The 22,491-nt window shown below is 48.0% G+C and overlaps 1 protein-coding gene across 1 annotated transcript; it reads left to right on the top strand.

Moving 5' to 3' along the window:
• Positions 1-563: 563 nt before the first annotated feature.
• UPK1A (uroplakin 1A) lies at positions 564-19,711 on the top strand. Its single transcript, XM_061551059.1, has 8 exons — positions 564-666; positions 2,043-2,116; positions 8,828-9,028; positions 12,085-12,159; positions 12,858-12,959; positions 14,966-15,151; positions 16,242-16,325; positions 16,701-19,711. Exons 2-8 carry the CDS (start codon positions 2,051-2,053, stop codon positions 16,743-16,745), a joined length of 759 nt encoding a protein of 252 aa, XP_061407043.1. The 5' UTR covers positions 564-666; positions 2,043-2,050; the 3' UTR covers positions 16,746-19,711.
• The last annotated feature ends 2,780 nt before the right edge of the window (positions 19,712-22,491 follow it).

Below are 22,491 nucleotides of genomic sequence, written 5' to 3'. Positions count from 1 at the left end.
GGAGTGCAAGACATACGATTGAAACGCTTCCGAGTTGTGCCGAGATGTGTGTAACAATATATTTGTTTTTACACGTCGAGACGGACATGGGAAGGAGTTGTTTTGCCGGAATATTTATTTATTATTATCCACCGCTGGATGTTGAACACCTCGCCATATCTCACTGATCGCAGGGTCACTGAGAGATGTCGACGGGCTTTTGGGAAGTGGATTGATCATCTTCTTGGTTCTTTCGTAAAGTCACGTAGAAAGAAATTAATAAAAGAATAAAAATAAAACATTATAAAACATGTTTTATTTTTATTATTTTATTAATAAAATATGTTTTATTTTTATTATTGTATTAATTTCTTTCTACGTGACTTCACCGAAAGAACCAAGAAGATGAATCCCTGCAGTCACGAAAAGCTTTAAATGGAAATGGATTGATCATGGCTGGCGATGACGATGATGATGGTGGAGGTTTGTCGGTGGTGGAGAGGAACGGGAGGGGCTGACGATCGCACACTTGTCGCTCACGTCTCACCGTCCCCACCTGTTTTCTCACCTGCGTGACGTCACGCGAGGATATAAAGGGGCCCACGGCTGCGCTTCGCCCAGCAGGTGTGGCATTTTTTTTTCTCGCTGTGCAGCCAACTTCTCTCCAACCTTCATCCCGTCACCAAGGTGGCTGCCGCTGCTGCTGCTCCTCTCTCTCTCTCTCTCTAACCGCGTTGTTACGACTAAAATGTGTTTCCATAAAACTCGATGAATAACCTAAGGCGTAAAAAAATTTCGATTTAAAGCTTTCGTGACTGCAGGGATTCATCTTCTTGGTTCTTTCGGTAAAGTCACGTAGAAGGGAAGTAATAAAATAATAAAAATAAAACATAATAAAATAAAATAATTCTCACAAGAGAATTATTTTATTTTATTATGTTTTATTTTTATTATTTTATAATAAAATAAAATAATTCTCACAAGAGAATTATTTTATTTTATTATGTTTTATTTTTATTATTTTATAATAAAATAAAATAATTCTCACGAGAATTATTTTATTTTATTATGTTTTATTTTTATTATTTTATTACTTCCCTTCTACGTGACTTTACCGAAAGAACCAAGAAGATTAACCTAAGGCGTGTAATGTCAGAGGCAATGGTGAATATCGCGAGCGGTTACGAAGCTTGGGGCGATGTGATTTACTGCAATGTCAATTCGATGCGTTCGCGACTTTGTAACTCGTTTTGACGATGGATCATTTGCGTGCGTTGTGAATACTTTTACGCCTGTTCGACAATTATTGCATTGCGTGTGCCCGTTGCGAGATGTGCACGCGTGTATTTGTGGTGCGTGGTGGCGTTCATTGTCGTGAATGCGTGTCTGTGTGTACATTTGTTGGCGTGTTTGTAAGTGCAATGTAAAAAGGGAGCGGCAGTGTCGCAATGAGTGCGCTGCGCTACGAACCTGGTGACCCGGGTTCGATTCTCGCTCACGGCCAACACCAGTGACGATTATCTGTACCGGTCCTGGGCCTCTCCTAGGTCGACTCGGCCTCAAATTAGTACCTGGTGCGGTGTGTACACATCGTCACTAGGGGGGACAGGCGGCCGGGGGTGGTGTTGGCCACCCACCCCCTCGTGTGCCGTGCCGGCCTTCATCGGTGCTCGCTAACAGCACTTGCCCCAACAGTCTGTTAAGGCTATACGGGGGATCTTTGTCTTGGCAATGTAATTGCGTCCCTTTGCATGAGAATTCGTGTACGAGTGCGCGTTGTTTTTCATCACGCAACCCTCTGAGTTCAATTCCCACGCCACGGCTAACATCGGTGGCGAGTGATATCCGAAACGCTCTGATCCTCCTTCCCCGCGAGGTTTTCATCTCTCCGCTTCAAGTGAAATCTCCCGTGCCTGGCTGCCCGTCCGCAAACATCGGCGGGCGTGGTCCCGTGGTCCCGCGGCAGCAGCAACGTTCGCGCGCCGTGGCCAGCCTCTTGATAGGCGCTCGCAAACGGTGCCAAGCTTGTGAACCTAACAACGCTGCCGCCCATTCCTTCCCAGGGGGAATCATGGCGAAGGAGTCTAACGCAGGCGGCATTCAGTGGCTGGTGATCATCGGCAACGTGATTATTTTGGTAAGGAGGACAACGGTTTATTTTGTTACAAGTGGGGCCCTATGTGGCTCAAGGGGTACAGGTTCTCATAATGGCCATGTCGGCGGTACTCTGATGAGATGTTGGGTTATTCAAATTCCACGTTTGTGCCTGCGTTGATTTTAGTTTTGTTCTGTTAACCCGGATTGTCGAGTCGAGCGAGTTGATGAACTACGGCCTGGATACCACTGATTGCACAAGAAAAAAAAACAAATACAGAGCCTGGGGCGGTGGGGGGGTGTGTGCCCTTTTGAGGATTAAGAGTTCGTTTAAAGGGGCTTGATGTGGAAGTCGTCCTATGGGGGGAGGGCTGGGCCACCTCCCTTGGGTCCTAAGGACACGCCGTGGTGGCCCACTGATGGCGAGCTGCAACAGTTCCCAAATGGGACGCTTCGTCTCGTGACGCCTACGGCAAAGCATGTTTTTGTTGCGTTATCGGTCGAAACAAGTGAAGGAACTGAATTATAAACTCACTATCTGCCTGCTCCATCAGGCAATGGGGGTGGGGTGGAGCTCATTGCTGAGCTAAAAGTGGAACGTCCACATTGCCATGGTAGGCGTTATGTATATCCTGCATAGAACATCCACTGCTAAAGTTCCCACAAATTGATCGTTGTTTTTCACGACCGCAAGAGTGATGGTGATGAGGGTGGCAGTGATGGTGAATAGTGATGGAAGGTGTGGTGATAGCGAGGGTGGGTGGTGATGGCGAGTGTGGCTATAGCGATGATGATGATGATGATCGTGGGTGATGGTGATAGTAATGGTGCTTTTAGCGTAAACCCGCCCCTGACTGGGGATCGAACTTGTACGCCTGTGGATTGCCAGTCGAGTACTCTGGCCAGTGACACCTGTGACTGATTAAGCGGCCAAATAATTCCAGCACGCCTGAAGTCACCGCTCCGGTAATCAAAATCGATGATTGAAACTACCGTGTGTATGGCCAATTACATTTCGAGCGCCTATTTTAACGTAAAGATGTTATAAGTGAGTGTTTTAGATGGTGAAATGGGATATTCTCGAGATGCAGTGTTCCACCACCGCTAATAACAGGTGCTATAGGCTGATGCAGTGCTACTTTGGGGGCAACAGAGGGCAGCGCAGACGCATCATATATACGTGTACATTCGATCAACAAAGTTTCGGTATAAGGAAGTTTGGATTCGCCATCATTACTTTAAACAGCAAAAAAAACAAACAAATGCACTGGAATTGCGACGTAATAAAATGTTGATCTGCTGTACTCCGGATTCTGGAGCGTTGCTCATCGTAATGTTTATTTCATTTGTCCTTTTTTTAATTTGAACACTGTACAGTTTAACAATTGGATTTTTTAAATCGAATTTGTCGTTGTATACAATATTAATGTTAAGTTATAAATTGTGTATAGCATTAAATGATAAGTTACAAAGGCTGGGAAACATATCTTCAAAGTACGAATGTTTTTCAATATACGAACAAAGCTTCATGAGCGCATCTACTTGGCACATGGAGGTGTTGCTGTACTGCTGTGCTCCCCCGTCTTTACCAGAGGATGATCAAATGACCCAACGCCCACGCTGCGTTTAAAGAACCCCTCCAGCAGTGAATTGATTGAAAGGGCTATACAAGTATGTGCAAATAATAATAATCAGAAATATGCAAATGATCAGGGTAAAACCCATCCGTCTTACTATAAATAAAAAGCGACCTTTGCTGAATACAGCATCGTGGATGAGTAATGTGCTGTTTTGGTTAGCAAGTGTTACGATAGTGTCCAGACTGCAATCTTAAGGTTATGTTAAAAATGTTACAATCGCCAGTTTAGAGATGACCTTAATTTCTAACCAAGTAAGAGCCCAGATGCGATTCAATTCCTCTCTAGAGATAGATCTAGGGTTTTATGGGTAATGCCTGGTGCATATTTGCCAACGCAACCAATTTATAAATTAGGTAAAAGTTTAACCGCGCATTAACTAGGTTCAATCCACTGCTGAAGCCCCCACCCACCCATTCTTAAGCCATCCCTGTCAAGCATGTGATGTAATATTTATCCAAATATAATTTTTTTATTTTGCTGTACGAGTAGATTTTGGTAAACGGTTTGCAAATGGGTAGCCTGGGATGGGTAAGAATTGCAAACTATTGTTCCACAGCAATGCGTAATGAGTTTAGGCATTTGGACACGGCTCATCCTATGGCTCTCGGATGTCAGTTAACCAAGCCGATATTTTAGTACCAAATTAGATAAGCTGACTGCCTCCATACACTTGTCTGTCCCTACACATAATATACTTTTTTTTTACATACCATCCATCGGCCCCACGGCCTTTTGGGGGTACATAGCTTCAGCAGCCAGTGGTTCAATCCAAGCAAAAACTCTGTGCCCAGACTGGCTTCGACATTCGGTGTGTTCAATTTCGATTTAAAGCTTTCGTGACTGCAGGGATTCATCTTCTTGGTTCTTTCGGTAAAGTCACGTAGAAGGGAAGTAATAAAATAATAAAAATAAAACATAATAAAATAATATAATAATAGAGTATTTGGCTGCTATAAAGTTACCGAAAGAACCAAGAAGATTCGGTGTGTTCATTTAGAAGCACGCGTTCAGAGTATTTGGCTGCTATAAATGTCCACGTGATCAGCCACTTGGTTGAGCAATCATTTGTGGCCAGTTCGCTTCTGAAAAATAGCTATACAGAGTAGCTCCATGGGTGGTACCTGATAAATAAAAAAAATGGTTTAATTACAAAAAACCCAACGTCATCAGCAGTCAGGCTTGCGTAACCCAACGCCGGTTGATGAACTGCCTGATGTTTATAAACGAGGGGGCTCGCTTCCCCACGTGAGACGTCGCGCAAGATGATGATTATTGTCGTCCTTGTGGTAGAAGACTAGATGAGCATGTAATGTGTCTCCCCTGTCCATAGTATATATCTCTCGTGTACACTATTCGCGGCGTGATGTTTAACACGGCGTCGATGGCCATTCGGGGACGGCGGCAGGGGTGGGTTTGGCTTTCGGGTACGGGCGCGTCTCCGGCACGAACTTTTTGAATATAAATGCGGCTCTTGTTCCGACGTTTTTTTGCGTAAAAACGTGTCAAACTGGTCCCGCGACATTCCCCTCCCTTCACGCGCACCCTGCAGCGCTGCGGCATTTTACCCTCACCCACCCACCATCACCCCCACCCCACCCACCCACCCCACCCCAACCCACATTTGATCCCCCCCCCCCCACCCTCGTTCAAAATGACCCCCAGGCATTCTTTGATTCTCCCCTCTCGCTTGTCGCGTGTTAAAATCTCTTGAGAAATGCGGTGCCATTTGATTGTGGGGTGGGGTTCTGACTCTGGTGGTGACGTGACATTCCGTGAATTGTGGAGCTCACGTATACGGGGTTTTTTGTGTGTGAAGGCTCTCTGAAGATGTTGGCCGACGCGCTCAAAAACCACCCGTGCTCTGTCCAGAGTTGGGTTTTTTGTTGTTGTTGTGGGGGGGCGGGGGTTCTGTTTGTACCAGCATGTGGATTTTCACAAACCACATTTAGAAAATACAGACATGACAAATTGATTGACGCAATTGCTCACTCGCAATGTACATTTTAAAAGAGCCTTACTTCACAATACTATTAAGTTTTAGATAATTAAATAGGGGGGGGGGGTCACAAGACAATCTGGACCGACCTGTGGGTTATTACGCAAGCATGGAAGCCTCCCCGAGTCTCTCAGATTGTTTTAGGCAAGTCGTTAGACATTGCGATGTTTGCCCAACTCCATTTTGCTTAACGAATAATATTATTCGTCTTCTTATGCTGTCAGTCGGCTTCCATGATGATGGGGCCCACATGTAGTCCCCTCCACGTGATGTGTGTGGCGAGATGTTAACTCCCTCGCCTGGTATACAGGAGGTCGTGGGTTCGATCCCAACCCTTGACGCCTGCTGTATATTTGTTGTTTGCATGTCTTTATCCCCGTGGATTCTTCTCCGGGTCCTCCGGTTTTGCCCTGCGCATTTAGAATCCACATGCGTTTATAGTAACTGGCTGCAATAAATTGCCACACGTGAGCCACTTAATTGAGTGAGCTAGCATCTCTGATAGCCACGTCGCTTCTGAAAAAGAGCTATATTGCTCAGTGGGCTTTACCTGGTAAAATACTAAATAATTTAGTTATTAGTTTATATAGTTTCCCATTAGAATGTTTTAAAGCAGACAAACCCCCTGCATCGGATAAACCAGGTCCGCCATCGACGGACCTGGTTTTCACCTGAGGACGGCTGCTTGCGTTGTGGCCGAAACGTCGTGAGAATAATTTTATTATGTTTTTATTATTTATTATTTTATTACTTCCCTTCTACGTGACTTTACCGAAAGAACCAAGAAGATGAATCCGTGCAGTCACGAAAGCTTTAAATCAAAATTTATAGTTTACAGTGTTTGTTCTGTACAGATTGTGTGCTGCTGTCCCTGCGTAAATGCCCTCCTTGTGCCAAATTCTGTTAAAGATAAATAATGACGTAATTTACCCCCAGGAAAGCCGTACCGAGTTTAATTTTTGCAGGAGAATCTCTGCTGAAGTCACCGTGTTTGGCCAGTTTTTTTATTTTCTAGAGTTGCATAATGTAGGAGAAAACCAGAGGTCGTGGTGGAGAAACCCCACCATGTACCCAAGCAGACGAGACTCAACGCTCCATACACATGGGTCCTGACAACCCCACTTGCTGCACTGCCGTCAGTGACGACTGCACAGTGCCAGAGGGTACGGGGAGCTTTTTACAAATCTCAAGCAATGGATCACAGAAGTGTGCAGTGGTAGGCACGTCAAGATATTCATCCTTTAAAGGTCAAAAAGCAATTTCCGTCTCTAAAGAGGGGTGCAGCAATGCTCATTTCCCCATTTCACAGCGCTGAGTCGGTGGTGGAGCTTTCAAAACCCTCTCTTTCACGGCCAAGCCGCCCCATAAGAGATAGGTCTTGATATTTCAGAGGTACTAATTTTATTTGCCCTCGAGGGACTGTGGGCTGGATCGACAACGCCCGAACCGGAATTTTAAACTCTCAACCTTGCAATAGTTGTGACTTGTTACGACGACTACAATGTAATAAAATGCATGGAAACTCGTCATCATCATTAAAAAGCCATTATCCATCCACTGCTGGATGAATGCCTCTGATAAAAGTTGGCTTTCTAAAAGGACACCAACCCATCGTCATCCCCACACAGAAGTCACGTGATTTACAGGAAGCTTGAGCTCACTCGGATAAATAGTATTTTATTGGGCCCGATAATAATTTGGTTGTAAAAAATATATATTCCTGATTTAACAGTCATTTTTTTACACTTTTGTGATGCATTGCTGGGTTGAATTCTCATTTCAATCGACTCCGAATCGGCATTACGCGTCCACATCACTAAGCCTCTTCACACGTGTGCTCGCTGTCTCTCGCGTGCCGCCCTCCTCTGCAGGTGTTGCCTTACGTGACGATCAAACTGCGCTTTTTTTATTATTATTCTGGAACAAATTTATTTAAGTGCAAAACCACACAAGTCACAAAAGGGTGGGGGGGGGGGCCTCTTCATGACGTCAACAGCGAACCGAGACGGGTGCGGTACGCTTGCGACACCGGTTTCATCGCGAGCAGCTCACGGCTGCATTCGAACCCAGCTGGGTGCTCCGGCATGGCCATTATGAACCGTGCCCTGGATCACAGTACATCTTTTTAACAAAATTACGTGGTTGTCTTCGTTTTTTTCCTCGCTGTAAACGCATTGGGGAGGAATTGGAGAGCAAAGTTAGTCGTCCGACCGGTCTGTCCTTAAATACCAAACGCTGCAACTCTGTGGCTCTTAAATAATGTTCTATGAGCACTCTGACCATGACACAGCGCTATTACTATATTTAGCATGTGATTCAAGACTCACGGTAATTGTATTGTCCGTTTTGTAAAGTCTCAGACTTGTCGCAGGAAAATGTTTGAGTTTATGACGTGCGCCGCCAAAGGCTTTGATGTTTGGAAGAAGAGGAAAAATCGCTGTCAATTATTCAACAAATCCTTTTTCATTGTTATGGTTGGGCATGGGTTTTGTTTGGGCCAGGACTATTTCTCACTCGATGTTTTCCGGTTCGCTTGTCGACTGGAATAAGCATGCGAAGAGTAACAATATCCATCGCAAGAGGGTATATTGGACGTGGTGTGCATGGCGCGGAAATTAATTCCAGTTTGCCGACCTGCACCGTCCCTGGCTTTAAATTACGCCCCTCTGTAAGCTGTATTGAAGATGAATAAATGTATGAATTTAGTGACACGACTCTGGTAGCAATTGGAGGGAAGAAAAACAACATCGTTTTAAAAATACAAAATATAGTTGACCCGTTCTCAAGCGCAGTCAGCGAGGTTGCTGGTCTCGGCGCGGTCGCAATGAGGAACGAGTCGGACAGGGCGAGGAGGTGTCACGGTCACTCGCCGTGTCGCCGCGTGGGGACGGTGCTCGCGAGTGCGTGGGCGATGGCGACGCAAGAGTGGGTGTGGCTGCCATCTCCCCCGTGTGTCCCCAGTTGAGCCTCCTCGAGAAACTGGGAGGCTCAACTGGACATCTCTGAAAAAAAGCTTTATAGCTCGTCAGATTCAACCAGTATAAATAAACATTCTGGTTCTGATTCTGTTTGCCTCGCTCTTATTTCCCTCCATGTTGCCTCTCCCCCACCGCCCCAGCTGTGTGGCATCACGCTGACCGCCGTGACCATCTGGGTGGTGACCGATGGCTATAAGGTGTACCCCATCCTCGGCATGGCGCACAACGACGACGTCTTCGCCGGCGCGTGGATCGCCATCTTCACGGGCATGGCGTTCTTCCTGCTGGGCTTCGTGGGGATCATCGCCGCGCTGCGCATGGCACGGAAGCTCCTGCTTGGGGTACGGCTCGCTCGCGCGTTGGGGCCCCATCGCTCGCGCGTTGGGGTCCCATCGCTCGCTCCCGAGAAGGATTTTCTCCGGTCGCCAAAGAGAACTGTGCACTGGGAGAGAACCGACGTTGATTATTATGCAGTGTGGCCCCAAACTGAAGGATGCATTAGGGTATTATTTAATTTATTTAAACGCTGGGATTAAAACATTTTAATTTTAAATCACGACGTTTCAGGCGCAACACAAGCATTCGTCATCAGGTGGGACAACCACAGCAAGAAACAATTGCTTGTAACAAGAGGCTATATAGGTCAGAGATGGGGGAGGAGCCAGGGAGGAGAGAGAGGGTGGGGGGTTGTGGGGTAGGGGAAGTGGAGTGCTGCAAGCTCCGACACGAGCATGACAAAGCAGGGGCTGGGAAGTAGTAAGCGGGGCTGGGGGGGTAGGAGGCTGAAGAAACTGGAGATGCAGATATGAAGGCAAACTATAAAGCAGTGAAGGTTTCACCTTGTTAATAACATCCTTCCAATGATTGCTCAATTTGTATCCATCTTCGTGGTTGAAGTTATGTCTGTTTATATATCTGGATGGCCTCATGAACAAACCTTTGATAGTAGCCTGAAGATTTGCAGAGCACCTGGGTTTCGAAAAAAACTATCAGCGTTATAGAAATGGTCAGCTACGGCGGAGGTATTAGTTCTGCCATGCTTCAGATCTGACTTGTGTTCGCAAACACGGTCCAAGACATGTCGTTTCCCCAATGTAACAATCACCACAGGTGCAACTTAATTTGTAGACTCCATGTCAGGAATGACATCCTTCACAGATGAGATTAGATCACGGATTTTTGTGTACTGTACTGAATTGGATCTAGATCTTGTGTTTGTTTAAGATTTTGGAAATCTTTTTGGTAACGCCTGCTATGTATGGTAACGTGATGGTTTTGATCGGCGTCTCAGGGGGTTGTTTTTCCATGGTTTGAGAAACAGCTTGGTGGATAATGTGGTCCGAATATCCATTCATCTTAAGGGCCTGGTGTATGTGTTCCAGTTCACTGGCTCGGTGGTGTTGGTCAGAAATGCAGTGGGCCCTATGGTGTAGTGTTTTGATGAGGGAATTCTTCTGTGCCGGATGGTGGTGGGAATCAGGTTTCAGATCAGAACCTGTGTGGGTGGCTTTCCTGTAGACAGTGTCCCAAAGAGCCATCAGGTCTCTTCTCAAACAAACATCCAGGAATGGTAGCTTACCATCCTTCTCCACTTCCATAGTGAATTTGATGGATTGGTGTATGGAATAAATGTGGGTGAGAAATTGGTTCAGTGCTGGCAGGCCATGTGGCCAAATGACGAAAGTGTCATCCACATATCTCTTCCACAAGGAAGGACGTAGGGTGGATGTCTGGATGGCATCCGTTTCAAATTTCTCCATATTCAGATTCCAAAGAACACAGGATGAGATGTTATTATCCTTTGTGCAAGCACTTCCAAGAGTTCATGAACAGTGAGCCTGGTGAAATTTGGGGAGCGCATCGTCAGTAGTGAACCTTTGGGTCCTAGGGTGTTTCGGCCTTTCATACTATACACCCTCCCCAAAGGCGGCCAGCGACAGGGTGATCAATCCTACGCTTGCGTCCCATTCCCAATTAGTCATAGGAGTTGCCTTGTTGTTGGTAGCCAACATCCCGGAGTCTCGTTGATGGCCATGAAAACATTCGCTATCACTGGTGGTAAGGGGGAACCCATGGGGGTACCTTCATTTTGTTTGAACAGAGAAACAACATCAAAGCTGACGAGAAAATCATCTGGGGGACAGTGAAATGCCCTTGATTAGAGAGACCAATTGAGCTGAGTTATGTACTGCTGAGGTGTTCTTGCCAGTGAATGGAAGCAAGGTATCAGACAGAAAACGGGCCAGTTTGTAGGTAGGTGAGTTGATGGTGGAAACGATGGGCCGAGGTGTGTAGTGGCTTCTTTATGGATCTTAGGAAGACCATAGAATCTGGGTGGTCTAGCAGCAGAAGGTTTTAGGGAGAGCCGTTTGACTGGTTTGATAAGAGAAGTCAAACTGGTAATGATATTATTGGGTTTTGTAGTCAGACTGTGTAGCTGCCATCATTAAGAAGGTCCTGGATTTTGTTGTTGTATGTGGTTTTTTCCATGATGACAGTAGCATTGCCCTTGTCGGCCGAAAGGATGACTGTCATCCCTCTTTTTCAATTTTGCGAGTTCAAAGCACTCGTCTTTGCTGATGTTACTACCCTAAAAATGTTAAGAAATCCGCATCTCCAATTTCTTCAGCCTCCTAGCACCGGCATTTTGTCGTGCTCGTGTCGGAGCTTGCAGAACCCCACTCCCCCTATCCCACACCCCCACCCTCTCTCTTTCTCCTCCCTGGCTCCTCCCCCCTCTCTTACCTATATAGCCTCTTGTTACAGCAGCCCTTTTGCCCACTTCAGCAATTGTTTCTTCCTGTGGTTGTCCCACCTGATGACGGACGCTTGTGTCGCACCCGAAACGTCGTGATTAATTTTTATTTTATTTTATACCTACGTGACTTTACTGAAACAACCAAAGAGTATGGATCCCTGCAGGCACGAAAACTTCAAATCTAGATAAAAATGTTGTTTGTTAAAGTTAATACTTTATCGATTGTCGTAATTCACATCTATTTTTCTCCTTCCTGTGGGGTCACCTCAAATCTGTCGCTTAGAAAACTCGAGCAAGAGCCATTGGATGAATTGAGACCTAAAACCACAATTGATGAATGTTCAAAAATCACACCTGTGAGCTTTAAAAACGCACTAAATTCATTTCAAAAGAGAATTCTTGCCCGCATTAATATAAGTGGAAGTTAGTTTGAACATTTGTTAAAACATTTAAAATAACCCCATGTACCCTGATTTTTGGGCCACCCTGCCAGCCCAACGACTTTCTCCTCGCCCAGACAATAGCCGCTCACCTGCCTACGCAAGGACCTGTGCTCACCTGGTGTGTCCGTCTCACCTGGGTGTGCGTATGTGTGTCCGTCTCACCTGGGTGTGCGTCTGTGTCCCCCCGTGCCTGCAGTACATCGTGTGCATGCTCGTGGTCTTCGCGTTCGAGTCGGCGTCCTGCATTACCTCGTTCACGCAACGAGACTACGTGAGTGTCCTCCGCGTGTGTGTGTGGAGGAGTGGCAATGTAGTGGTTCGCGCACTGTGCAGCGCACCCAGCGACCCGGGTTCGATTCCCACTTGTGGCCAACATCGGTGATGGATCTATATTTCCACACCCTTCCTGGGCCTCTCCCCTTTAGATCGGCTTCACCTCGAATAAATGCCTGGTGCAGTGTGTTTAAACATTCGGCACTGGGGAGACAAAGGCAGCCCGGTGTGGTGCTGGCCACGAGAGAGGGCGGGGCTGGTATCATCCCCTTCCGTAGGCACTTCATAGTGAAGTTGATGATGCCAGCAGCAAGGGTGGGGTTATTCACAAATGGGAACCAAAAGCTTTTGTTTCTTATGTACGTAGAACTTATTTCGCACCGTACGTAGCCGACCATGCCGAGATGCTCCAGCTACATTGTTAGACCCCACGAGCGTGTGATTTTGGCGGGGTGGGGGGGGGTGGAGTTTTCCTGGTTTTTTACAATATTATTTTCCGAACTGAGCTATGAAATGTTTGGAGTGGTGCGTTCACACATTACCCGCCTCCTAAATAGCGCAGCGACGTACGCGGTGCGGAGAATGGGGGGGGAGGTGTCGTACCCTCTCATCCGTGCGAGCCACCATCCTTTTAATTCCATGTTGCTTGCTCCCCTCCCTCCCTCGTCCACCCACGCTGCCCCCACCCCCCCACAGCTGGTGGGCGACCCAAACTTCCTGCTGAAGCAAATGCTGACGGAGTATCCGAGCGACACCTACCCAGCCTACACGGAAACGTGGAACATGTTCATGCGAGAGGTGAGCCACGGCCATGCCGTACGCGTGGTCACGGTGCTGTGGTGAAGACTGGGCGGGGGGGGGGTGGAGAGATACATCCACTGGATCGCTTCGATGGCCAGGCTCTTCCGTCGGGTCGATTGGTGACGACGTTGCGGCCTCGTCCGGAGTCTCGTTGATGGCCAGATCATTTAAAAATACAAAAATAATTATCTAGAGGACGGTAAAGTCACATTTCGTGATAGTCTCTCTGCTGTATGAACGGCGCAAATATCAAATATACTCGACTACAACTATTATTATTATTATTGGTGACTTGATGGAGACCACGAGGCCCCTGGTCAGGTCGGCGAGAAGATGTCTGCCCCAATTTTGACAACGTGTCAACGATTCTAAAGATTTGGGGCTTTCCGATTGTCGATCGCGACACTGCAGCGGCTTTGCGAGTAGGGGCGGGATGCGTCCAAAGAGTTGCGAGGTGTCGCGGCGAACCATACATATGTAGTGAGTGGCTTCCGACACGCGTCTAGTAGAGGGCTTCTTATTTATTAAGAGCACACGCGGCGATACACTTCGTAACGCAGCTACACATGGGGGATCCTAACACGCAGCTCATCTCCGTCATACACTACGCTAGCTGTTCGCAGCCAGGACCCGCAGAACAGCCGCGAACCTCTGGTTCGGTCCCCCTTATATCTGCCGGGCGTGGCCAAGCTCCACCTCTGGCCACGCCTCCTTTACAGAACCTTCTAGACCCTTCGGGATGGTTCCCGGAGCTTTTCGATTGACTCCGCCTTTACCCCAGATACGCCCCCGTATGATAAGGCATTACGTCATGCAGCCATAACCGTACTTACCCCTACAGGCCGGCAGGTGTTACTCTGTCATTACACATATACATGGTGCTTCAAAATAATGTTAACACTTGGGAGAATTTTCAACAACACCACTTTCCGGGCTTTGGAGACCACTTGGAGAAGATTCCAGGCAAGCGTTGATAACGATGGCGAACTAGTGGAGACTCTTTGACTTTTTGACGCTATTAACATACATTTGTTATCATGTTGCGGTGTATTATACATTATTTTTCCATTCAAAACGAAAGTCCCATATAAGTGTAAAAAATGTTACGCATCCTGTTGTATATGGGTGCTACGGTGGCGAGATGTTAACTATCTCGCCTGGTATACAGGGTGCCGTGGGTTCGATCCCAACCCTGACGCCTGTATATATGGAGTTTGCACGTTCTCCCCGTGGTCGCGTGCATTTTTCTCCGGGTCCTCAGATTTTTGTCCCTCCACACTTAGAATCGGTCGGCGTGCGTTCAGAGTATTTGGCCGCTCAAACGTCCACGTGATGAGCCACTCTGTGATGAGCGATCGTTCGTGGCCGGGTCGCTTCTAAAAAAGAGCTACGTAGCCGGGTGGGTGTTGCCTGGTAAATAAAAATAGTTTAAGTGCAGTTGAATTTTTTTTTAAGCTCAAGCATTGTGCTTTGACGCCTGCGCTGTGTACGAAAGGTCGCGCTGATCTGCAAACCCACTGTGGTAACGCCTCCCAAATCTCTGCAAGTCACTCGATATCCACATACTGTCATAGCACGAGGGGAAGGGTGAATAATATAACTCATCTCTCTGTCCCATGACTTAATGTCGTTTTTTTTCTTATTATTTTAGTTCTTTGCTTGTTTACTCCGGAAAGCCACCGGGTCTCAAGAAGTTTTTTTTTCACATGGTGTCTGCCAAGTTTTGTTTTTGGAGTGGGGGGAGAAGGGGGGGGGGGTGGTGGGGCCATAGTCAAATTGCTGCCGTGTGTAATCCCAATTGAGTAATTTGCGGCGTAGTCTTTCAACGTAGCGATGTTTGGCCAATGCCGGGTTGCATTGTGTGTGTGCGTGTGTGTTTTTTTTGGTTTCGTTCGTTTAGCTGTCAAATCCATACAACTGTATATCCATCGAGTTCTGTGTCTGTCCACTCATCCTTTTTTCCATCTGTGCGGCACCCCTGAACGTCCGTGTGCCGAACACAGCAAAAGTGTTGCGGCTCCAACGGTCCCACGGACTGGCTCACGTACACCTCCAAGTTTTCCGAAGCTCACAACAACGACGACGTCAACTTCCCGTGGCCCATGCACTGCTGCGTGCTGAGCAAGGACGGTCCGCCGCTGAACATCACCTACTGCCGCCTCGGCATGGACGGATACGTGAACACCGCGGTGAGGACGGACACTCGGTGGCCATCGCGTCGCTCGCGCTGGGACGAGTGATAAACAATTTTTTTATTTTTACCCGGTAAGGGGCGAAAGAGACATGAAAACTCCAAATGTACAGCGAGGCGTCAGGGTCGGGATCGTGACCCACGACGACCTGTATACCAGGCGAGGTAGTTAACATCTCCGAGCCGCTGTGGCGCTCTGTCACGGTCGTGTCGCTCGGAGTGCTTTTCGTGGTCGGTGCAGGGGGTGCGGGGGCTGTGCAGTGCGGATGGAGTTTAGCTGCCTAACCCCTTAAACCTATTTACCCGAATTATCTTTCATATGTATGTGGAACTTCACAACAATGCACTTTTTTAGGTTGGATCGCGTACATTTTTACGTCTTGAAAAACCCGCCACCTCCCGACAGCCAATTGGTAAGGTCCGTCACGTAAATAAAACATGCAAATTAGTTACTTGTTCGGCGCACATCGGTGAGTTGGAGGGTAAACCCACAACAACCGACATCCCTTGTGGATAATATTGGTCACGAAAGCCTACCTGTTAAACTGATATGTTGAGCGTCTTCCACACCATACGTAGCCAAGCGTGCTAATCAGAGGTGCGGGGAGAGGCCCACACCACTAAACAACAGAAGGCAGTTTTAAAGAAATTAGTTTTCAATACAAGCTGGTTTCTTTCAGCCCGTACGGCGAGACCTCCCCTGAAGTTGTGAGCGGTCCGCCAGTCGCAGAGCGCGCGTGATGGCTTGGTGCGATCCGTGAACCGGTGTGATGGCGTTTGTCGGTCCACGTGCCCTGCGCCAGCGACAACCTTGGTGCTCCCTCGCTGCGATGCAATTTGGGGTCGTACCGCGCGAGTGCGGTGTCTGGCACTGCGTCCCAACGTTTCCCCCTCCATGTTGCCGGGCAACTTCCGCGACCAGCTGTCGAGCCGCAACCCGCAAACATTTCCAAAAAAACCTCTGGGATACTCTGAAGCTCTCTCGCTGGTAAATGATGTTTGGTGGGGGGGTGGTTGGGCTAGCGACCACCCCACGAAGTCTCTCGTTGTTCACCCGAGGTAATAACGGCGGCGACTGCATCCCACAGGGCTGCTTCGATTACTTCAGCGCGGCCGTGAATCGCTACACGTGGGGCGTCGCCTGGTTCGGATTCGCCATCCTCTGCTTCACGGTACGTACTGGATGCTGCGTCGCTCAAACGCCGTCGTCGTGATTGTTGTCACCACCACCACCACCACCGTCGTTGGCATTATCACCAAATGCATCGTATCATCATTGTTTTTCACCATTGTTATCATCCTTCAACGGTATAAGTCGCCAGCTGCAGCAGCAGTAGCAGCAGCAGCATTAAGAATGCTCAATAATTGAATTGGCAAGACAACAAAAAAGTGTCCTTGCTCGTGATTTGTATTTGTTATTATATTGCTGTAATGATTTGCTGTTAACGTGGCTTGTGTGTGCGTGTCTCATTGTGGTGTGCGTGTGTGTCTCACGTGGTGTGCGTGTCATCGTGGCTTGCGTGCGCGGTGCCGTGACATGTCTGCAGTTCTTCGTTCTCGCTGGAGCCATGTACCTGTACACGGTCGCATAAAGGACACCAGCTCAACCGCCACGGAGGGAACCTCCTGCACCACCGGCTCAACAACCCTCTTGCAACCGACAGCCTTCCCACGTGCCTGGCACACTCATCGTGACCTGACCCACTCGCCCAACCCACTCACCCGAGCCACTCACCCTGACCCACCCTGTGGATATCGCAGTAATTAGTTTTGAAAGCACCGTCTTTCCAGATCGTGTCTGTTGGTTGTGCGTCTCCGCTGTTGTTTTAATGGCGAGCGGCATAACATCCACCTGGTGAACGTGCAACGTTGGGCCAACGTTCCATGTTTACTGGGCGGTGGTATGGTGAGAACACTTGTACTGATACGTCGGCGGCGTTTTTAATAAAGGATATGTACAGCTACGGGAGGTAGTGTTTTTGCGGTTGTGCCGTTATAGCTCTCCGATGCGTTTTTTAGGTTGTTCGACACGATGTCCGACAATTCGGTCCCATGAAGAAGCTCCGAGCACGTGGGCTCGAAACGTCGGACACCGTGCCCAATGATGCACGGCGCGACCTGAGGACGCATCGGAGAGCTCTTTGTATGTCCAGCTGTTTGAGCCCGTTCCCATAACGTACCCAACACATCGCATTATAACCCCCACATAGGCACGGTCGCCTTTTGTATACTCATTACAACTATTCGTCACACCAAATTATTTTATTTAACTCCAATTTATGGGAGCTTCGTCATCCAGAATCTAAAGTTTCCACGAGTCGCAATCGGCTTCAGTAGGCGCAAGAAACCCATCAAGAGAGGGCGAGGACTGGCGGGGTGAGGAAGCGGTTTTTCATGCAGCTGAATTTCCAATTCCTTCCATCGACCGGCACTCCGATGATGTCGCTGCACTGCGAAGCGCTGCAGTTGTTGCCGATGTGTTGTAGCCCATCGTGTGATGGCACGCCATCCGAATGTCAATTCGCAAGCCACTCGCAAAGGATGTAAAACACCTTTGTAACGGTCGCGTTATGGACATCGGTTTGCAAGAAACGTGTGCCCAGTTATCACTGTCGGAGCTCGGGGGAGGTGGCGGTGTGGGTCTCTAGCCAGCAACGGTTCCAACCACATGCCAACGTCGGCGCGCGTGACCGTCGACTGTTTTTGTTTGTTCTTGTGTCCACCGCAGCTCGTTTACATCGTGCCAAAGAACGGTCGTCTGCAGTTTTTCGTTTTCGCGATCATCGAGAAGAAGACCACCGAACCTCGTGGGGGTGTAGGGGGTGGGGCTGGGTCTGGGTCTGCCTTGTTTTTAAACCCAATGATTATTTTTTTTGAGGGATTAAGTGATTGACTCCGATTTTGCCATCGTGAAACCGTGCCGCCCAAATCAGAGCACAGCGGCGCCGCAGCTCCCGTTATGTCTCTCTCTCTCTGTCTCTCTCTCTGTGTCTCTCTCTGTCTCTTGCGTGTACATACCTCCTCGACGTGGACGCGACCCAGCGTTCAGACGGACGGCTGTTACCTTGTCGCTATACGTGCTCCGCGTGTGCCCGGAGCCACGGATGTCTGACCTGACGTGTCTTTTTTTTTTTAAAGCTTCATTAAAGAGAGGGGGAGATTAAAAATAAATAAGTATAACCCGTAAAAACAAAGTTTTTCACTCTAAATCCTTTATATGTGTGGCGGCTAGAGTCCTCTCGTCCTCTGGATTGAGATGGCTGCCACCTATGGGTCACATGATTGTCTGCAGTATTAAACAATTGGTAATTAAATATTTAATTTGTTTTCCCTAAACAGTGTAAAATTTTTGAAAAAAAATTTCACGAACATTAATTGTCTCGCACAACGAGTCTGTGTGCAAAATGTCAGCTCAATTGGATCACGGGAAGTGGGATTACAAAACGACCGAAAGGTTTGCACGGTCGTAAGCAAGCAAGCACGCAAGTGAACTTAATATCAAGGATTTAAAAAAGGCTTCGAAGTCTCCTTTCGCGATCGCCGCCCGCAGCGCCCTGGCGATTTGGCGTCCGCTGCGCTGAGAAACGCCGGAACCGTTTGTGGCGCTCGCAATGTTTTGGTGCCACCTGAAAGTCTATTTTGTTTTGGTCCTTTCCGCTCTCGAAGCTTCAGAGTCTTGCGTGCGTGGGGGTTGACGATCCAGATCATGCGGCGCTGCGGCGAGACACGAGCCAGTTCGGGTTCTTTGGGTGGCGTTATTTTTTTTGTTCTTCTTGAAGTGGTTTGCAACCGCAATTACACCGTGTTTTGTGTAACGTATATTATATGGTGATGATATTTGTAGAGTAGTCCCTTTTTTCTTGTCTGTGTGTAATCTTCATACCTACAATTTAGTCCAACAAAGTAAGTACCGTTGTAATCGTAAAATATTCAGGTAAATCGAAGTAGACTGATTTATGATTTGGGGGGGTGTCGGAGGCGTAATAATGACATTGCGGATAAATTCGGTTGTGTTTTCACCTCTTGGCGTTGTGGTGCGTGTTTTGTCGTCCGGCGAGATGAAAAATATTTTAAACTTGACCGAAACAAACCATGGGGGCGAATCCGTCCACGCGAATCGGTCCACGCAGCGTCAATCGAACTGGGAAAATTGGACTGGTGCAGGTTGAGTGGTCGGTCACAGTTCGTCTCCCAGAGCTGAAGGCCCTGCCAGCATCGTGGTTGTCGCGAAGTCTCCGAAGGCGGCTGATTGCCCGGTGCAGCGTGTTGGGCCCCACGGTGTGTTGGCCCATTGGGTCAACCGTCCCAACCAACGTTGGCAAAGTTGAACTGGGTGGGTGGGTGGCCTCATCGCCTTCGACACCTTCCCTGAAACTGGCAGGGGGAGTCGTGAAGGTCGTCGTGCATCTCGACACCTCTCGTGCACATTTGTCAGTCCGGGATTATTTTGGGTCGTTTTTTTTAACAGTCGTGCGATTTCTATATTTGTAAGCATTATGTACACTGATTATAATAATACGTATATATATATATCTCAATAAATGTTCTGTATTTTGAACTGGGCTGTTAACGGCAGTTGCGTTTTAATCGGAACCTTTTGTCGAGGTTGTGGGAGGCTAGGGGTGGCTGTTTACCGAGGTTGTTCGAACGAGGACCGATTTTTTTTTTTTCTAAACCCTAAACGATTGTCACCAGCGTTTGGCCACATTTACCAGGAGAGCAACTCTTTAGGCTCTCTGTGCGGCAATGGCCTCGAGTAGAGTTGCGAACCTGCGCCAGATTTCACACCTGGAACCCATCGCCGCCCGAGGCCATGGGTCCACTCTCGTACCCACTAATTGGGGTTTTATTTGACCTGGGAACACAAGACCGTTTCTCATGTTTGCACGCTCGAGTCATCGCCTGGTTGTATAAGGGCCTCTTAATACTCGGTCAACATGCAGGTTGTTTTACGTGCCATTGGAGAACTCCAAGGTGCGTGTGTGTGTGTGTGTATTTATGTGTGGCTCTGCCAAAAGTAATCCAGAGCCTTATTTGGCCCTCTGGCACAAAAAAAGCAGTTCTGAAGAAATTCGTTTTCTAGGTAGATTTAAAAGTGCATAGCTCCAGTGGCTTTCTCATATCGGAAGGAAGAGCGTTCCAGACGGCCGCAGAAGCGCATCTGAAAGCGTGCGTTGCAGTGAACCGTCATTGTTCGCTGGCCAGTGAAAAGCCGCGTGATGGGTTTATGCTCCTTGATCCGCAAGGTATTGTGGTTTATTTGTGGCAAGAACTTTGTTTAACGAGTGCGGCCTCAATGTATTCGTTCAGCAACCGTAAAGCCAACGCAGCTCGGCGAGCACTCGACAGACCTGGTCGGATCTTGCAGTACCGGTCACGACACGCGCCAGAGAATTGTATACGCGCCGCAACTTGGTAATGTTTTGACCACAAGATGGTCATACAGAAAACTGCGTAACGAAGCCATCTGTGTGAACCTGTGAGCTCTATCCCCTCGTGTGGAGCGGACCAGTTCCTGAAACTTTTCTAATTTATATTTTCTCTTCTGATGACACCGTGTTATCGAGGAATGTCCAGTTAAAGTCTTTTAAAGAAACAACCCTTTAAGTCGGCTCTAGGTTGTCATACAACGTCCACACGGTGCGCATTCAATTTCATCCAGACAGACGTCTTTGTGAAGCCCAAGCAATCTGAAAGAGCTTTATAGCTCATCAGATTCCTCCAGTATAATACATCTTATGATTCTGATTTTGACATCTGTAAGAAGAGAGGCGGTGGTTTCTGCATAGCTCAGAGGTCAGTGGGAAGAGCTGGCACCAGAGACCCTCGGGTCTCAGACCCTGACAACACAGACCCTGAGCTGGCACCACTGAGACCCAGGGTTCCGTATGCCACGTTTCTGCCAACTGCGAGTAAAGAATGTTCTCATTTGTGGTGACTCCATTATCTCAGCCCAGTCACTGCACACAACAACAAAAAGCAAATCACGGATGAGGGTCGACTAGGCCCACTTCCCCCAACGTGCTCGTAAAAACGAGTCGCACTTTGTGTGAAGTCGATACAGCAATGCCTCGTTTAACGCGGTAGTAGATGCGTTCCTACAAAGGTGAGTGCCACCCCCACGCACGCATTTCCTTTCCATTAAATACAACGCAGATTGTGTTCTTGAGTTGTTTTTATGTGTGTGTTGATGCAGGCCTTGAGGAATGTGAGCAACAATGTGAAATCTCCTGTTAGTTTGTCAACTTTCATTGTTGTCACCGAGACCAACATTTGTTTTAAAAAACCAGCCCAATCCTGTTCGTAGCCCTCGCAGCCCTTGTCCGAGCCGAGTCGGAAGAGCGACGTCACTCTGCGGGTGGTATTCCACTGCCAATTTGTCAAATCGAGCCAGAAACTAAACACGAGAAGATGTCCGAATCTACCTCCGGGCCAAGCAGGGCCACATTGGGCGTGGTCTCACGACTGACGCCATTAATTGTGTGTGACGTCAGTTTGCGAACGCTGTTGAAGACGCAGCACCAACGCGTCATCGACACGCGCGTCTCGACTCGGGACATTTGACATCGGTGGCACGGCTCGGCTTGAGCAGTGGAAAAAAAAACAACAACCTGGCAGCGCCAAGCCAGCTCGGCACGGCCCTGTCGCGGCTCGGTTGCACAGTGGAAAAGGGCTATCCGAGATACAAAGTCCGATGCAGGGATGTGTCTGCTTTGAAACAAATGCTGCTGGAAAACTACATAAACTAATACTAAATTGTGTTTTTTTATTTTACCAGGTAAGGCCGACTGAGCTATATAGCTCTTTGTCAGACGTGACCTGTCCGATCTTGCTGCATCTCGAAGAATAAACCAGGCTCGAGCCTGGTGAGCACTTGGATGAGAGACTGCCTGGGAAAATCGAGGTTTTTTTGCAGGCTCGGGGTGAGAAATGTCTCGCGGACGGCAGTAGAGGAAGGGATTCTTGAATCTAGCTGTGCGGAGGTTTGAGTAATTGCCCCGCTTGCATTTGTGAGTTTCTTCCAAGTTCCTCTCCGCATGGCGACGCGCTCATTCGTGGAAGAGGCCAAATATCTCCAAATGGAGGAGGAGCCTTGAGACTCGATTAAGTGTTTTTTTTTTCTCCCGGAGAAATAAAGTCCATTCTAATCGAGGGCGTTATCTACGTACGCGTTGTTGACTGCGCTTGAAATATATATTGTTAGAACTCTGCCTGGCCAAATCAAGAATGTGGATGGGCCGCATTTTCGACGATTTCCCTACACCATGATGACTCACTCGCACACGAGGCACAGTGAGACCACAGACAGCAAGCAGCCCACGCTGTGTGTGTGTGTGT

The sequence above is a fragment of the Lethenteron reissneri genome, chromosome 13 (assembly GCF_015708825.2).
Source record: "Lethenteron reissneri isolate LAM-NWPU_2019-01 chromosome 13, ASM1570882v1, whole genome shotgun sequence".
Lineage (NCBI taxonomy): Eukaryota > Metazoa > Chordata > Hyperoartia > Petromyzontiformes > Petromyzontidae > Lethenteron > Lethenteron reissneri.
This window is presented reverse-complemented; position numbering and strand designations above follow the sequence as displayed.

What these genes read in the sequence shown, in the direction of transcription:
- UPK1A (XM_061551059.1), top strand. Translation starts at nt 2,051, where the DNA reads ATGGCGAAGGAGTCTAACGCAGGCGGCATTCAGTGGCTGGTGATCATC. An exon ending in TCGGCAACGTGATTATTTTG is followed by an intron (nt 2,117 to 8,827) that starts GTAAGGAGGACA and finishes CCACCGCCCCAG; the next exon opens with CTGTGTGGCATCACGCTGAC. An exon ending in CACGGAAGCTCCTGCTTGGG is followed by an intron (nt 9,029 to 12,084) that starts GTACGGCTCGCT and finishes CCGTGCCTGCAG; the next exon opens with TACATCGTGTGCATGCTCGT.